Genomic DNA, 18,529 nt, shown 5'->3' with positions numbered 1-18,529 from the left:
AGCAGAGGCAGCACTCACTCCATTTCCCTGTTGTTTTAGTCTTTTCTTTCTCTGTGGTTGTGGCCATGTAGGGGGTAGAATGTGTGCGTACCACTGCTCTGGAGATTCATGTCTCTTCTGTTGATGATAAAGCCCTGACAGAGTGTGAACTTGCTCATTCCCAATTCTGAGCTCCCTGGAGGGCATTGTGATTAGCCTAGCTTGGGCCAGGTGTCCACCTTTGGTCGAGCTGGGCAATATTGGGGTTGTAAAACACAAAAGTATAGCTGCTACTGAGCCCACCCCACGTGTTTAAAACCCCCAAAAAGGTCTTGAGAGCTAGGTAGATATCCTAAAGGGTGTTTATATAATCTCACGTAATTCACATGATAACTTGATGAGGCAGATATAATTTCATTTTGTAGATGAGTAAAGTGATGCTGAAAAAGGTAAGAAATGTGCCCAAAGTCACACATCTAATGAATGGTGGAGCCAAGATATGAATCTAGGAATGCCTTATACTTGTAAGAAATATATATTCTTATTCTCTTATAATTGACCTTGAGCTATTTGGCTTGCTTTCTTTTTAAAGGATATAAAATATAAATGATAGCTCAATGAATTATCACAAAACAACTACTCATGTAACCACCAGAAAAAAAGAATCCTGGAAAAACGAATAAAATGCTGGAAGTTCCCCAACCCCTGTGTCCTTCCCAATCTCTGCCGCCTTACTCCCCATCAAAGTCAATTACTATCCTTTTATGGAATTCTTGCTTCTTATTTTATACTGCCTTTTGCTAATATTATGTCTTTGGAATTCATTTGTGTTGTGTGCAGCTGTAGTCTATTCAGTTGTTTTGAGTTTTTAAAAATTGAGGTGTAATTTATTTACAGTAAAATCACCCTTTTTAATGTATTGTTCTGAGTTTTGACAGATGCATACAACTGGATAATCACCATGCTAATCCACCACCACAAGAAATTTCCTTATGCCCTTTTCTATTCAATCCCTTAACCATATTCCTGGAAACTACAGATCTGTTTTCCAGTCCCATGGTTTTACCTTTTCCAAAATGTCATGTAGATAGAATTATATTCTATACCCTTTTGAGTCTGGCTTCTTTTATGGATTTCAGATTCATCTCTGTTGCTAAATGCTGCTCAGCAATAAAAAGGAACACCAACTACAGATACATGGGATGCAGGTTGGCCATTCACCAATTAAAGGACATTTGCTTTTGCCCACCAGTTTTTGGCAATTATAAATAAAGCCACTATAAACAATTACATACAAACCTAAGTTTTCATTTTACTTGACTGAAATACCCATCAGTAGGTTTGCTGGGTCATTGGTAGTGTATGTTTAACTTTGTAAGAAACTCTTGGGACACCTGGGTGGCTCAGCGGTTGAGCATCTGCCTTTGGCTCAAGGAGTGATCCCCACAGTCCTGGGATCGAGTCCCACATCGGGCTCCCTGCATGGAGCCTGCTTCTCCCTCTCTCTCTGTGTCTCTCATGAATAAATAAATAAAATCTTAAAAAAAAAAAAAAGAAACTTTCAAACTATTTTTCCATTAGTCACGGTACCATTTTGCATTCCCACAAATAGTTGTTCATCATTCTTAATTATACTTGGTATTGTCTTTTTAATTTTAGCTCTTCTAGTAGGTATGTAGAAATATCATTATGATTTTAATTTGCATATCCCTGATGACTGAGGATGTTGAGCATCATTTCATGTGCTTATTAGTAATTCATTTTTCATGAAGTGTCTATTCACGTCTTCTCGTTTTTGAAAAATAGGGTTGTTTACTTCTTAATTATAAGATTTCTTTATACATTTTTGGATACAAGTTCTTTTTCAGATATATGTGTTGCAAATATTTTTCTTAGTCTTTGGCTTTCCTTTTCTATCCTTTATATCTTTTGAAGAATAGGAGATTTAATGTTAATGGAGTTCATTATTCAATAATATTTTCTTTCATGCTTAATGTCCTTTGTGCAATGATTCTTAACCTAATTCAAGATCACAAAAGCTTTCTTTCATTTTCTTCTAGAAGTTGTATAGTTTTAACCTTTATGTTTAGGCTATGCTTTAAGTTTGAAGTGTAGTGTTAAGTAAGGGTTGAAATTTATTTTTCCATGTGGGTATCTAGTTATTCCAGCACCATGTGTTGAAAAGATTGGATTCCTCATTGGATTATATAGGCACCTTTGTAAAAACTCATCCGACCACCGTGTATGTGAGTCTATTTTACGCTCTCTTCTGTTGTATTGAGCTGTATATCAGTTTACACCAGTATTATACTATCTTGATTATTGTGGCTTTACACTAAGTTCTGACATCAGTTTATATACACCCTACAAATGTTTTTTAAGGTTCTTTTGAGTGTTCTAGATCCTTTGTGTTTCCATGTAAATTTTAGAATTTCTTTTTCTTTCTTTCTTTTTTTTTTTTTTTTTGTCAATTTCATTTCTTTTCTTCTTTTTTTAGGAGGGTTGGGGGAGGGACAGAAGGAGAGAGAGAAACTTAAACGGGCCCATATGCAGCACAGAGCCTGATGCAGGGCTCAGTCTCACAACCCTGAAATCATGACCTGAGCCAAAATCAAGAGTTGGATGTTTAACTGACTGAGCCACCCAGGTGCCCCACCAGTTTGTCAATTAAAAAAAAAAAAAAAAAAAAAATCCTGCTGACCTTTTGACTGGATTTGGATTGACTCTATATTAATTTGATGAGTATGGATACCTTAACAATATTGAATCCTCTGACCCTTGACCATACCTCTACATTTATTTAGAATTCCTATAATTTCTCTCTGTATTATTTAATTATTTCCTGTGTAGATGTTTTCTGTACTTTTCATTAAATTTATTCCTAACTATCTTTGTTTTTGATGCTGGTTTAAGTGATATTTTAAAAATTTATTTTTCATTTGTTGCTCAACTATAAAAGTGCAATTAATTTTTATATCGACTGTATCTTGGATCTCATTGAATCTGGGTGTTGATCAAATCATACCCAGTCAAAATCCCAGCAGTCTTTTTTGTAGAGATTGACAAAATGATTCCAAAATTTATATGTAAAGAACCTATTTTAGTATCTCTTATATTATATTAATTCTAGTCTCTACTTATAGTGTTTACTAGGAAATCAAATCAAAATTTAAATACACATATGCAGTAGAATCCTCTGTTGTGGAGTTGGGTAAAACAGACTGAGGATTATGAAACTTTGTGATTAAATAGTTCACTGACTATTGCTCATAGAAATTATAAAATGACTATGAAGCTTTATGAATCAGAGAGTCACCCAAATGGTTCAAGGAGTGGTTGACAGGGTTTCTCCCCACTATTCTGCATACTGGCATATTTTTTCAAAGTGATTATTTTAGTCATCAGTGTAATTCTATATTAAGTATCTTATTTGCCCACTTATTTTATATTGCTATTTATAATTGTTAGTCATTATAGTCATTCAGGAACTCATTAAATTAGAATTCGAGAGCATAAATTAGATGTGATTATTAGATTTATAAAGACAAAACTGATAATTTAATTATTGCTCATCAATTTGCATACATTAAAGTTTTATTGTTGCTGTTTGTTATTGTTTCAAATAATGTGTTGATCATTTCATGGACAGATTTTTTTAAGCAATTTATTTCACTACCTACAATTAAACAAAAACATCCATTGAATTGGTTTATGACTTTTAAGAAATCAATGTATGTGAATAGTATATAGCAGAATATAGTATTGTATCCTTTTGTGTAAGTAATACTTCTCTGAATATAAATTACTAAATATTATGTTTCCTAGGGATACTAATTTCCAACTAATATTTATTAATATTCAAAACTGATCAAAGCAAAGTTAATTCAAACTCTAAACATATAGGACCCAAAAAATGAAAATTGAAAAAACTCTAAAAATGTTATGGTATTATTTATAAAATAGAACATTAGAACTTAATCTATCGGATGTTTAAGGAATAAATTTTTGAATTATATGGGAAAGTAGATTGTGGGACCTTTAAGGTTTAACTCCTTGATTCTATGTTCTGTAACTCTCTTGGTCTCCTTATGAATTGTAATATTGTTGCTTTGTTCCACTAAATTAAGCTGTAGTGTCTTGAATGAGTTAAATCAACTCATTGTCTATTATCTGAATAGAGGATATTATAGCATAATAATCAAAGGCAGAGTCATTGGAATCAGCCAGTTCCTGAATTTAGAGTGTCTGCCCTTTACTAGCTATGTACTATGGACAAACCATATGACTTCTTGGATTCTCAGTTTCCTTATCTGTTAATGGGAATAATAATTTCACTTCATAAGGTTATTAAGATAGTTAATTTTTATTTTCCTAAAAAAATTTTTTTATTTTCCTTATAAGGTCTTAGTTCTATGCTCAAATACAGTAAAGTGCATAATAAGTTCAACTTAGTGAGAAAGCATATTATATATACTAATAAAAACTATTGTTAGAATTCTATTTTTAATGTATTTTTGGCCATTTGCAAAAATTATCTATTCTACTTTTAGTAATCTGGTACTAGAAAGTACTTATTTTATATCTGGTAGTTTCTTATTTGGAGTACTACAAGGAATTGGGAAATTGTATTTAACCAGAAGATGGCAGTAGAATCACATGTTTGTACATATGGAACAATTTTTTTTTTTTTTTTTTTTTTTTTTTTTTAATGCTGAAGGTTGAAGTAGTTTGTATCTTCAAATAAATTATATTTGTTTCTTCAGACCAGTGTCAGGAGAAAAGGCTCTTGATGTTGAATTTTTAGTTTAAAAAAGAATGATAAAAATTTTTCACTATATGTGGGTTGCCTTGCTTTAATAAATGTGATAATATGGAATTTAAAAAAAAAACAGGTAAATATAGGATCTTTTTGAACTGCTGCTCTTCTGGCATATATTTAGAATATTACTAAATGCTTAATCAAGAAATTGAAGGGTCCTAAGAAATCTTAAGGTGTTTGTGAAGAGTATTTATGATTAATTAGTAATACAGATAGAGCAGTTTTCATTTATAATTTATCAGTGGGGAAAACTGAATTCAATATTTTAAAATCTGATTTATATATAACACTTTCAGGACTTTATGGTTATTTCATTGTGTTTTTATTTTACCAATAATTATCTTGTAAATATTAACTCATTGTTTAGAACTCACTCTGATAAAATAATATTAGTGTTAAACTATACAGATTTTACTGTGGGGGAAAAAAATGAACCTGGTAGGGAACCATGGCCTGAATTCTTTGCCAGCAGTATCCTTCATGACCGATATCAATTTTGGGGTATGGTTGTTAAATTTATTAGAATATTATTATTTTCTCAAGGCTCATTAATTGATAATTAGAAATTTTGTGATAATTTTTTAATAGAGCCTAACCGTACCTAAAAATTGCAAGTAAAGTCATTTATGTGAGTTTTCATTTAATCAATATAATATTATTTAAAATATGGAGTTTTTTTTTTTTCTTTCTTTTTCTTAGAGAGGCGTGAGTAGAGGGAATGGGAGAGAGAGACTTTTAAGCAGACTCCATGCCCAGTGTGGAGCCCAGCATGGGGCATGATCTCACAATCTGGAGATCATGACCTGAGCTGAAATCAAGAGTCGGATGCTTAACTGAGCCACCCAGATGCCCCTAAAGTACCTATATATGTATATATTTTTTCCTGTATATGTAATAGATAAATTCTTATAAGGTAGCAGGTAATTAAAAAGGTTTATTTCAAAATTAATTTCTCATAAAAATAAAGAAAAAACAAGAAATTGATAACATTTGATTTTAACTATGTCTTAGTAATATAAATAGTAATTAAGAATTTATATGAAAAAGGGAACATTGTTTCTTCATGAAACAAACATAATTTTCATTTGAGCTACAGATGATATTAATTTATCTAACATTGACTAGTTCTGTTATTTCTCCATGTTTGTTTGAGATTCTGGTATACAAACTTCTTGTCATACTCAATGATATTCCGGACTTTGTCCCTTCTTTAATTCTATGAAATTGTCACATATTATTCTGAAAGTACTTACACTAAAAAAACCCCACATATTGTTATGGAATGCTTTTTTTCAGTAAGATTGATCAACCTCATTTTAACTTCAATATTAAGGGTCTTTCTCCCTCATCTCATGGGATCAGCTTCTAATGTTAATTGATGTTTTCTAGTATGATTTCTCAAAAGTGAAAAGCAAATGAAAATTAATGAAATAGGGGATTTTGAGGGATTTGATCCTAGAATATGTAAATTTGTCACCTGCAAGTAAGTGTGGATGCTGGCTGAGAATTAGTTTGCATCATACTGAGCTGTAGTGGACCTAGCTTAATGGATCTGAACAGTCAGAGATTCAGATACTTGGTAAGCAGTTAAAACTGGGTTGTTTTAAATTAGTATATTAATCTTTTAAATGTTTATTCTTATACCAAATATATGTATATTAAGCATATGTATGTTGAGAAATGGAGTAAGAGCATCGTATTTTACATTTCTGTTAGGTGATTTAAGGACTACGTGCTGTAGGACGATGTTTTGCACTTTTGCTCTAAGATACTGAGACAGGTAATAGTGAGCTCTATGGTGATACATAAATTATGAATATATGCATTCTGTGGCCTAGAAATACTACCTTCAGTGTCTGTTGCTTGCAAAACAAGGAGTTATAACTGCTCTAATTACTTTGCATAAACATGATGTAGACATTTAAATCTTGTATCTAATGATAGGGAAAGCTCTAACTTACCCTTAAAAAATAGTTTAAAAAATAACTAATGTTCATAATGATTTCTCTTTAGTATGCTAAAACACTGTAGTATGTCTTCTAAGTCATAGAAAATGATTAAAATATATCTCGTATCATTTTAGGTTATGGGTGGGGTTTTTTGTATCTAGTTTGTTGAAAATTAGACATAATACAACTGAGTATGCCCAAAATAGGTAACTTCTAGTAGTAAAGAGTACATCAAAGTTGCCAAAGAGTTGGCTCTGAATATGAGAAATCCCATTTTTACCTTAGATGTAAAAACACAACTTGAATTTAATGGCCTTTGGCATTCATAGTTTGAAATTTCATCAGAAGGAAACATTTCTCAATAAAAGAATACCCTGTAATATTCAGAATTAGATACATTTCACTTTCCCCAGAATAAGAAATGAATATAAATGAGTTAGAGAGGTGGTTTGAAGTTAATAATAAAGAACAATCAATTGACTTGAGTTGCAGAATTGTTGCTGACTAGTTTTTTTTAAAAAAACTCTTCTGTTATAAAATATCAAGATGCTTGGGGAAATTACAAAAAAAAAAAAAAAAAAAAGGACACTTTTAAATACATATCTGAGCTGCAAAGAAAGTAGTTGCATGGAAACAATACCAAGGTGTGATGGATGGCATTTCTGGCTTTTCCCAGATTGAACTAGAACCGGTGGCATCCTCTTATTGAGTAAAGTGCTCTACTGGTTTAGTTTTATATATAATGTTTCTAGGTAGTTGCAGTTGGTATTCCAAGCATGCACCTTCCCTAGGCATTTGGCAACAAGTTCAACGGATTGTCTAGGCCTACTTGACTTATTATAAATAGTATCAATGAGTTGGGTCCCGGTCCATGATGTGTCCAAGACACCTTAATCCATACATGCCTTTACCAGGAACCATGCTTTATCTTGCTTGCAGCCCCTTTTATCTCTGAGGCAGAAAGTATTTATAGGAACCCATTGCTGAACAGTGGCTCCCAATAGCTCCACTTTCCTCAGTGATAGGAAAGTCTGTAGGAGGAATACATTTAAGGAGCTAAAACACAAGGGGTAAGTAAACGTGGAAGATGAGGCTCCCGGAAATGATAACTCCTGATATGGAAATCTAGAGTTTTGAGTTAGAATGGGTTTCTGTGAAGGTCAGGACAAAAAGCTGTGGGTCCATTTGTGGGTAGTTAGGCTTAAGAAAATAACTCAGCTTAAAGTTGATTACCCAGCTAAACTGTGGTTAAAGAATGAAAAAAATAACATTTTCAAACATACAAAAGCTGAGAGTATATTGAATCAATACACCTTACTTAAACAACATCTAAAGTCGATGTACTTCTTGAAGAGGGTAAGGGAGCTGGAAAAGAGGTCTGAGTGGAAGGAAGGATGCTGAGCTCTTTAATTAGTAAAAATGGTAGGAAATTTAACAAAAATCGAGTATGTTTTATAATTATGATGGTAATGATGATGATAATTGGGGAAGTTAAAGCACTAATATATTTAATGACAATAATATATAAGAAGGAGAAGAGGAGGGCAGCCCGGGTAGCTCAGCAGTTTAGCGCCACCTTCAGCCCAGGACGTGATCCTGGAGATCCAGGATCGAGTCCCACTTCGGGCTCCCTGCATGGAGCCTGCTTCTCCCTCTGCCTGTGTCTCTGCCTCCCTCTCTCTCTCTGTGTCTGTCATAAATAAATAAAATATTAAAAAAAAAGAAGAAGAAGAAGAGGAAATGTTGGGCTTTAAAGTATTCTGAGATTTTTTTGAGGGGGGAAGAGTAGTAAGTTTTAATAGTTTTAGACAGTAAAGTATGTATGCATTTTACTTTGAGATTGACAAATTAAAAGAGATTGACAAATTAATAGAAATAGAGGAAATAGAAATATTACAGGAGAAAAATGGAATTAAAAAAATGAGGCTGCAAAGAAGTGAAGGTGAAGCAAGAAAAGACAATAGAAGTTATGAAGTAAGGGGACAATTATAATTATGTTGCTTGTAAGAATACATTTAAATAAATTTTATTTAAAAACAGAGATCATCAATATTTAGGATAAAAAGAAATCTAACTGCAGACATAACATAATGAATGACATTAAATAGCTGAGAATAAAAGGATCACCAGGCAACTGCTAACCAAAAAAAGTTTATAGGGGCTGTATTGGTATCAGACAAATAGACTTAAGGAAAGGCATTAGCAAGCATGAAGAAGGTTAAAAGTCTGGCTCGTTAGGAAGTCTAGAGGCATGAAAACTTTCAATTACCTAGTAGCAGAACTACAATATATTTTAATTTACATCCTTAAGAGTTTGATCAATTCACCATTGTAGAGGAAGATTTCAACATCATAGTATCAGAAACTGTTAAAAGATCTTCCCAAATGTTTTTAAAGATACAAACAACATGATTAATAAGCTTGATCTATAGATTCAGCAATTAGAGAGTAAACATTCTTCACAAGCCCAAATGTAATATTTTTAAAAAATGACCCATAGTAGGCCAAAAAAAGCACATCTTAAAAACAGTAAAGTGTTAGAATTCTTATGGGATATTTTTTTTTGGATCACCATATCATTGTTAGAAAAAATACAAAAAATAAAAAATGTTTAAAAAATAGTATCTGTGGGAGTTCTAAAACACACTTTGAGTAATTCTTAGAGTAAATATATCAATGGAAATTTTAAAAACACTTAGAAATGAGTATAGGGCACCTGGGTGGCTCAGTGGTTGAGCATCTGCCTTTGGCTCGGGGCGTGATCCTGGGGTCCTGGGATCGAGTCCCACATCAGGCTCCCTACAGGGAGCCTGCTTCTCCCCCTGCCTATGTCTCTGCCTCTCTCTGTGTCTTCATGAATAAATAAATAAAATTTTAAAAAAATAAATGAATAATTATGAAAACATTAAACATGAAGAGTAGTAGGATACAGTTTCTGATTCTGGTTAGGATAAAATAATTTAATTTACAACAGGCATATGTGATCTCACCAAGAACAATTAGAAAAACTAGACAAAAATAATATTTTTAAAGACATCAGAGAAGTGCAGAAGCAATGAGGACCACGAAACCAAAAATCCAGATTTGGGAAAACTTCTCAGAGGTGAGCTAAAAATCCATAGCCACTTTGCAGTGGGTTAATTTACTGATTCTGGGAGTAGCAAAGTTGGAAATCTGAGTTTGATCCAGGAAGTAGGTCATTGCTTGTGGGTAGAGAGAAATCAGCAAAATTTTTGGTAATTGTGTGAGGTGGAGTAACACAGTTGTCACTCAATCACAAAACCAGTTTCCCTTTCAAAATATTTGCCAAATTCTGAAACTAAAGGAAGGCTAACTGCTAAGCAGGAAACCTCTGAAAACCAGAGCTCAATTTACTAGTCTTGTAATTCTGAGGAGATAAAGGTGGACCAAGAAGTGATCTAGAACTTGGAGTTAGTAAATGAGAACCTTACAAGTTCCCGTTAAACCATGTTTTTATTTTTATTTTATTTTTTCCATGTTTTTAATGTTTTTAATATGTTCAAGGAAAAGGAAAAAATTCTTGAAAACAAATGAAAAGATAGGGAAATACCAGAGAATATGAATATATCTAAAACAGTGAAATGAACATTCTCAAATTGAAAATGTAGTATTTGAACTAAAGAACTCAATGAATGGCTTGATATCAAATTGGATGGTCACAAAACAGGATTAGTGTACTTGAGGACAATTCAATAGAAAATCTCCAAACTGAAGCAGAGAAAGAAACAAACAGAAAAGAATAAGAAACAGTAGATTCAGTAAAACAGTTTAACATGTATAAAGTATCTTAAACTAGACTAAAGATTGAAAATAGAGAAGAACCAATAGTTAAAGAGATAATGAGCAAAACTAAGGAAATACATCAAAATACATAGAGTTAACTCTGCTGACCCTAAGCTAGGTGAACCACAACTTGGCACGTCATAGAATGCTGAAAAAATATAGAGAAAAATCTTTAAAGTCCACCAGAGAAGAAAAGACATGTTACCTTTAATACTAACCTAAACAGTGGAAACCAAAAACAATAAAATAACATGTTTAAAGTGCTGGAAGGAAGAAAACTTGTAATCTATAATTCCATACACAACAAAAATATCTTCTCAAAATGAAGGTGAAATAAGATGTTTTCAGACAGATAAAACAGGATTTGTTGCCAATGCACCTGCACTAAAATAAAAATAAGTGGAGTTCTTCAAGCCAGAAATAAAATGATCTTAAAGGGAAACACAGAAATTCAGTAAGGAGTAAAGAGAAACGGAATAGGTAAGTATATCATTTAATATAATCACATATTGATGAGACCCCTCCCCAAAAAGATCTCATTCAGTTTAAAAAAAATGTTTGTAGAATTAAAATATATAACGACAATAATGTAGAAGACAAATGGATAAATAGAAATGTAAAATACTATTCTCCTTGGAGAAATGGTAAACATAATCAGTTTGATTAGACTAACAAGTCAAAGTTAGGTGTTCTAATGTCGAAAGTAACCACTATAACGGTAAATATATGTATCACTACCATGTTAAAAGAGGAAAAAAGGATTAATATGATATTTGGTTACCTCAGAAGGAGAAAAGGAAGGAAAAAGGAACATCAAATAGATGGGAAATAGAAAATAGATAATAGTTCTAAATCCAGGTATATCAGTTATATTAAATATAATTAGACCAAATACCTCATTTTAAAAAATAGGTGGTCATACTAAGTTATGACCTAGCAAATCCATCTTCTTTTTTTTTTTTTTTTTTTATTTATTTATGATAGTCACAGAGAGAGAGAGAGAGGAGCAGAGACATAGGCAGAGGGAGAAGCAGGCTCCATGCACCGGGAGCCTGATGTGGGACTCGATCCCGGGTCTCCAGGATCACGCCCCGGGCCAAAGGCAGGTGCCAAACCGCTGCGCCACCCAGGGATCCCGCAAATCCATCTTCTAAATAATTATTCTAGAACAAGAGTTGACAAACTTCTCCTAAAGGACCAGATAGTAAGTATATTAACCTTCGTAGGTCATATAGTCTTGTTTGCAAATGCTCTGCTGTTACAGTGCAAAAGCAGTCACAGATAATGCATTATCAGATGAATGTCTGTGTCCAAATAAAAATTTGTGTATACTAAAGCCTGAATTTTATGTTTCATTTGTCATGAAATATTCTTTTTTATTAATTTTTTCAACTATTAAAATATGTACAAACCATTCTTTGCTCATAGGACATACAGGAACAAGTAACATGCCAGATTTGGCCTGTGGGCTATAGTTTGCTCCTGTTACAGAACATCTCTTGCACATGTTGACGAGAGAGTCTGAAATAATATTTATTGCAACATTTTTTTTTTTTTTTTTTTTTTAGATTTTATTTATTTGAGAGCCAGAGAGTATGTGAGAGAGAGAGAGAGAGAGCAAGCAAGCACTACTAGGGGGGAGGGGTAGGAGGAGCAGACTCCTTGCTGATCAGGGAGAGTCCCATGTGAGACTGGATCCCAGGACCCTAGGATCATGACCTGAGCTGAAGGCAGTCGCTTAACCAACTAAGCCACCCAGGCACCCTGCAACATTATTTCTAATAATAAATAATTGGAAGCAGATGTCCATTAGTATTGAAATATACAAATAAAGTGGAGCATTTTCGTATTATACCATACAGGTTTTAACAGAAACAAACTAGGTTGGTAATCATGTTGATGTACTTGGATCTCAAAAACATAATATTAAGTGAAAAAAGCAAGTGGCTCAATTATACGTGGAGTATAATTTATTAATGAAACTATAGAATTTCTACATACTTCTCATGTATACATAGATATGTATCTAGTAGCAAAATAAAATGGCTAGAATAATACACATAAAATTGTAGTTGTATGTACCTAATAGAGTGCCTATTGCAGGGTAAGTGCTTAATAATTTTGACAGGTTTTCCTCTGACCACCTCCACCACTACTATTTTATAATTGCTTTTGACTCTACAAAGGTAATTTCTTATATATACAAGCTAGCTGATTTTGTGAACTTTTGGTAAGCCTGCCTACAACTACTAGACAGGAGGTTACTCCTGAAGTCCCTCAGTGAAAGCTAAAGCTTGGTTTTCAGAAATTTTGTTAGAACCGCTTGACTGAGTTTGCACAGGAGGTATTCTTTCTAACGGGCGTGTGCATTTTTATACTGTACTGCAAGCTGACAGAAAGTAAGGTGCATTTCAGCCACTGGGCCATAAGTTAATATAACTTCATCCTCTTGGGAGTTAACTCTCTGTTTTGTATCTCACATTATATCTCTTTCCCCTGGTTCATCTTCTTCCTTGTGCTATTTCAAAGTAAGTAGTAGTCAAGGTTCTGTTTTAATATCTTCTTTCACAAGTTTTTAGTTTGATAATTATAAGAATGATGATGCTGCAAGTTTGGAGGGGATCTCATTTCAAGGAAAAGGATGCATTAGACAGTCACCTCGTATAACCAGTATTCACAAAAATAAATTGCAGTGACTCTTGGGACCTTTCTGGAGTTGTAATAGCACTTTGTGTTTGTCGAGTACGTTTGAGCTTTTCTCCCTTAGAGTGTCTTTAAACTCTCATAATGTCGTAAGGCCCAGGTTTGTCATGTGTATCTTGTACAACAATATGTGTTGTCAATTACATGAATGCTTGGGCATTTTGAAAAATACAATTTATGAGTAGAAATTTTTCCATCTTTTTTTAAAAAAACAAGATTGTATTAAGAAATTAATTTGCGGGATGTCTGAGTGGCTCAGTTGGTTAAGTGTCTACCTTCGGCTCAGGTCATGATCCCAGGGCCCTGATTTTAAGTTCCTCATTGGGCTCCCTGCTCAGCAGTGAGTCTGTTTTTCCCTCTCCATCCCTGCTGCTCGTGCTTGCACTCTCTTTCTCTCTCTTACCCTCTAAGATAAATAAAATCTTTTAAAAAAAGAAATTGATTTAGTTTTTCTATATACTTCAGTTTCAAGTAATGACTTTGAGTTATCATGTTCAAGAGGCAACACAAACTTTGGCTAGCTTCCTGTTTTTGATACATTTTGAGAATTTCTTCTTAGTTTTCTTTTTTTGGATTACCCAAGGTGATGTGTCTTGAATTATTTATTGATCTTCTTAATTTAAAAAAAAAATTATTTATTTATTTGAGAGACAGAGCATGCACAAGCAAGAAGGAGAGAGGGAGAAGCAGTCTTCCCACTGAGCAGGGAGCCAGATGGCTCAATCCCAGAACCTTGGATCATGACCTGAGGCCAAAGGCAGATGCTTTAACCTACTGAGCCATCCAGACACCCCTTGATCTTCTTAATTTTTAGTTTGACTTGACATAGCACGGTGTCTCTGCTTTCTTCTTTGTTCTTGGCCGTATTTCTAGTGTTTGAAAAGGTGCCTTGGTGTTCTGCTCACAGTAAACTTTGTCATTTTATGCACAAATAATCTAATCTTAATATGGTGATAAAGAATTAAAATCAGAGATGGTCTCGTATTAGGACACAGTAAGTAATTTTACAGTGCTATTTCAGGAGTGCTTGGATAGCACAGAAAGATTTTTGAGGGCATCAGTGACAGAATAAAAGAACACAAGAGATGAGGGTTGTAAAGACTTCGTAGGTGTTGGAATTTTACCAGTAGTATTTTATTTAGTATGCAGAGGATTTGCATAATATTTCAATTTGAGAAGGTAGCATCACTATATTGGACCCAAAACCCTTTTATAATATAAACAAATTCCATTTACTATGGTTTTCTACAAAAGCACAGTTTAAAAAAAAATAGTTAAGTAAAAAAAGGAATATACAGCTTTTTCCATGCAGAAATTATTCCCTTGTTATTTAGTTAAATTTTAGTGAAGGATCTTGGAAAAAGATAATAGATATTATAGATACCATCTATAAATAACATCTTTTAGGAGGGACTCAAAGTATTAAATAAAAGAAATATTAGGATGGCTTTAAGAAAGACAACCTTACCCTTTTGCAAGAGAAAATTTCCCAGTTTCCTTAGGATGGCAGCCATATAAATTAGCATTTGTAGTTTTCTTACTTTCTGAATTAGACTAATGGCATGAACTACTTGATCAACAGCCTGATTTGGGAGATGAGGCTTAGAAAGTGGGGAAAGCACTCATTCTGCAAGAATGGAAATACCTTACAAGAAGTGGGGGGGGAGGTGTCCTTTGGAGGCTTGGTGGTGAAAGGAAAGAAAGAAGCAGCTGAAGATTAGAGTCCAAAGGAAATAAGATAAATTTTTTAAAAAGATAAATTCTGTTTGCACCACCTGTACCACAAAAAGTATCATTTATTAGTCTATACTTCACCATTGCCACAGAGGAGGGTGCTCCTGAACTGAGAATCCTTAATAAAGCCAAATTATCTCTCTTTTCCTCATCACAGGGTAACTTGCTATTGCTGATTCTGGAGCAACCCAATACAAATAATCTTTAACGTAAAAAGAAGCCAGGATCTGCATAAAGTTGCTGCTATAAGAAAACAAAATTTAAATAACACCTTCTTCACACACACACACTTCATAATGCAATTGCATTATGAAGGATGCTATGAATCAGAGTTCCAAAACTCAACAATTGAAATGGACAAACAAAAAGATGTATGAAACAGGAGCTGATTGAAGTCTGGAAGGAAATTGACAGAAAAAGACAAAAATCATTTCAGAAATGAAAACTAAATTACAAGGTACCCAAGGGAAGATAGATATTACCAAAAGTTCAATAAGACACATAAAGAATAGAAATGAAAAAGTCAAGAAAATGAAACTGAAATAAGAGAGCTGAAAGGATCAGAGAAAGAGTGATGGAGAAAATCCAATATATTTAGTTCAAGAACTCAAACTAGAAAAACAAATGGAAAATGAACAGATATAACGTTTAAAATTATAAAACTTTTCTGAAATAAAAGGAGATCTTCATCTCCATATTGAAAGGAGTCCTGTATGCCTGGGAGAATTAATCTAGAACAACTAACTTACCTATCTATATCTGAGTATTAGAAGTTAAAAGGATAAAGAGACCACCCAAGCCTCCAAGCCAAAACATAAAAATAAGTATAAAATTTAAAATATATTAAAAATGAAAATAATTAAATGGAAAGGAAGTCAGCTTTGATACTTCTAGCAACATATAAAGTAAGAATGACAGACATTTTTAAGAAATTCAAAATGAGAACTAATTGTAATTGATTGTGAAAACACTGAATAAGTAAAAACTTCTAAGTCCATAGTGATAAGTCATACAAAGATTACTTGTGAATTGTACTTTGAGTGACTTTTAAAAAATGTCCTGCAGTTATTAAAATTTTCATACCTACCCTTGGTTGATACATGCTAAACTGTTAAGATGTGAACTGTTGTGATATCTGCAACTTACTTTTCAAGTGTTTCAGAAAAAAATAAAACAACAACAAAAAGAAACTATAGAGATGTGTCTGGAATTTTCATACTAACTATTTGATACTTTTAAAAAGTCACTCAAGGGGTGCCTGCCTGGGTGGCTTAGTTGGTTAAGCATCCATCCAACTCTTTGTTTCAGTTCAGGTCTTGATCTCAGGGTTGTGAGATGGAGCTCCGCTTCACGCTTCACACTGGGTATAGAGCCTACTTTTTTTTTTTTTTTAAAGATTTTTTATTTATTTATTCATGATAGTCACAGAGAGAGAGAGATAGGCAGAGACACAGGCAGAGGGAGAAGCAGGCTCCATGCACCGGGAGCCCGATGTGGGATTCGATCCCGGGTCTCCAGGATCGCGCCCTGGGCCAAAGGCAGGCGCCAAACCGCTGCGCCACCCAGGGATCCCTAGAGCCTACTTTAAAAAACCATCTGTTCTCCCCACATTTGTCCTTGACAACCATAATTCTGCTTTCTGGCCCTATAAAGCAATGTTTTGAGTCGATTTTTTTTCATCATGAGTGAATCTTCAAAATTCCCCCAAATTAATTAATTTTATACTAATTCTGCAAGACCTACACAAGCTTTTACCTAGTTAAGAGGCTGTTTAAGCTCTTAACTAATTGTGTCCTTGTTTATCTGCCTTTTTCTCGAGAGAGATTCCACATTTCTCATCAAATTCCTTAACCGCAGCCCTAAAGACTCAGACCAGTCTGGTTTGTTTATTTTTCAAGACAAATCAAGGTTTCAATTTTTAAAATCTAATTTTTGTTGGTAGGTTGCTGTGTAGTTTACAGAAAAAATGGGTAAAGGAGGCTTAAATATGTTTAGGTCTTACTGTTTTGAAATATAATGATTTCTTATTTCAAATAGGGTCAATAATTTTTTTAAAACATTTTTTCTAATTCTCATTTGGGGAGATTTTATTCTTTTGTCTATTTTAAACTCTATTAAGTCTGTATTATGTCAACTCTGCATCTCGTTAATGTAGATATTAAAATATTTTTTATATAAAATAGTCTCTCAGTTACTGTTGTCTTCATTTTATTCATATATTCATTTAGCAAACATTTATTGAGTATTATATAGTAAACATTGCATATACAAGAAAGAATAAGACATGGTTTTTGTCTTGAGGGAGGTGAAAAATATATCTAGACAGGTCTAAATAATTATATTTGAAAGAAGAGTGAATAAAGAAGATTGGTGGTTGGTCCAAACAGGAAACAGAATGGGGAGCATCAGAGAGGCACAGAGCTGCAAGGCACACTGGCAGGTGGCCAGTAGTTGGATGTGGCTGAAACAGTAGACTGGTACCCAGAGAAGAAGTTGCTAGAGATGGAGGTTGAATGTGGTTGGAGCCAGGTTTTGAAGACCTTTAAATACTATGTTGAAAAGTACACCCTATAAACAGGGAATTCTTAAATATTTTTAAGTCTCAGAGTGAAAGAATCTGAGAATATCAGATGATATTAGCCAATCTTGTTACATCGTAATTAAATGCATTCTGAATGTACTTATAGCTGTGTCATTTAAAATGATCACTAGGTCGTTTTCCATAGATTTTACTAAATACTGATTATTTCAGAAACATTAAATATAGATTTTTAATAGTTTTAATGTTTGGCATATTTAAATATTGGCCATATTTTAAAATAGCATTTACTTTAGCTGTGTGTTTTTTAATTCCTTTTTTTTTCAGCTATAAGAAAGACCGGATGGATGAGGAACTAATGGAACCTCTGAAATATGCTGAACAACTTCCTGTAGCTCAGATAATACACCAGGTTTGCTTTCCATTTTATTCTTTTGAAAGAAACAAGATATTTAATCTTTGGGAAGTAATTGCCTTTGTAAGGTTTTTCAAAATCAATGTGGTATAGCTGAAAGGCATTCCAAGCCATCTATCCATATTTAGACTCCACCTATTACTGCTGGAAGTCTCATTCAAAGCACAATATTAAAAGGCTACTTGCTGTGTATAGTGGAATTCTTACTTACATAAAATACAGGATAAAATCAGAATTATCTTTTGTTCATTACTTAACAACAAGACTTAATTTCAGAAAACTTTGATTTGAACCGCTGTAGCACTTGTTAGTGACAAGGAAAAGAGCTGAGAAATTGTCATTTGGTATAATTTTTTTGAGTAGCTAAAATAAGAAAACAATCTTTCCTTACTTCCTTCATCCTACTCCATTATCAACCCTTATAAAGTGTAATTCTAAATGTCATGTGGGCAGGGTTTTTTGTTTTTTCCATTTCCAATTATAATGATTCTATCATCCCTTCTGCATAACTGTAGTATTAGAGAAGACAGGAAGACAGTGTGGTAGGTATTTCAACTAAGATTTTATAGTGTGATTTTGAAGAATAA

At 33.4% G+C, this 18,529-nt stretch overlaps 1 protein-coding gene across 2 annotated transcripts in view; it reads left to right on the top strand.

Moving 5' to 3' along the window:
* PIGK (phosphatidylinositol glycan anchor biosynthesis class K) overlaps positions 1–18,529 on the top strand; it is a 107,726-nt gene that overhangs the window by 53,178 nt on the left and 36,019 nt on the right. For both annotated transcript variants that reach the window (XM_077905088.1, XM_077905087.1), the window contains one exon: positions 17,855–17,939. In XM_077905088.1, the coding sequence (XP_077761214.1) occupies positions 17,855–17,939 (85 nt within the window). The remainder of the gene's footprint in view (positions 1–17,854; positions 17,940–18,529) is intronic.

Source organism: Canis aureus, chromosome 8, assembly GCF_053574225.1.
Source record: "Canis aureus isolate CA01 chromosome 8, VMU_Caureus_v.1.0, whole genome shotgun sequence".
Classification (NCBI taxonomy): Eukaryota; Metazoa; Chordata; class Mammalia; order Carnivora; family Canidae; genus Canis; species Canis aureus.
Note: the sequence above shows the minus strand (reverse complement) of the source record. Positions and strands in the feature narration are given on the sequence as shown.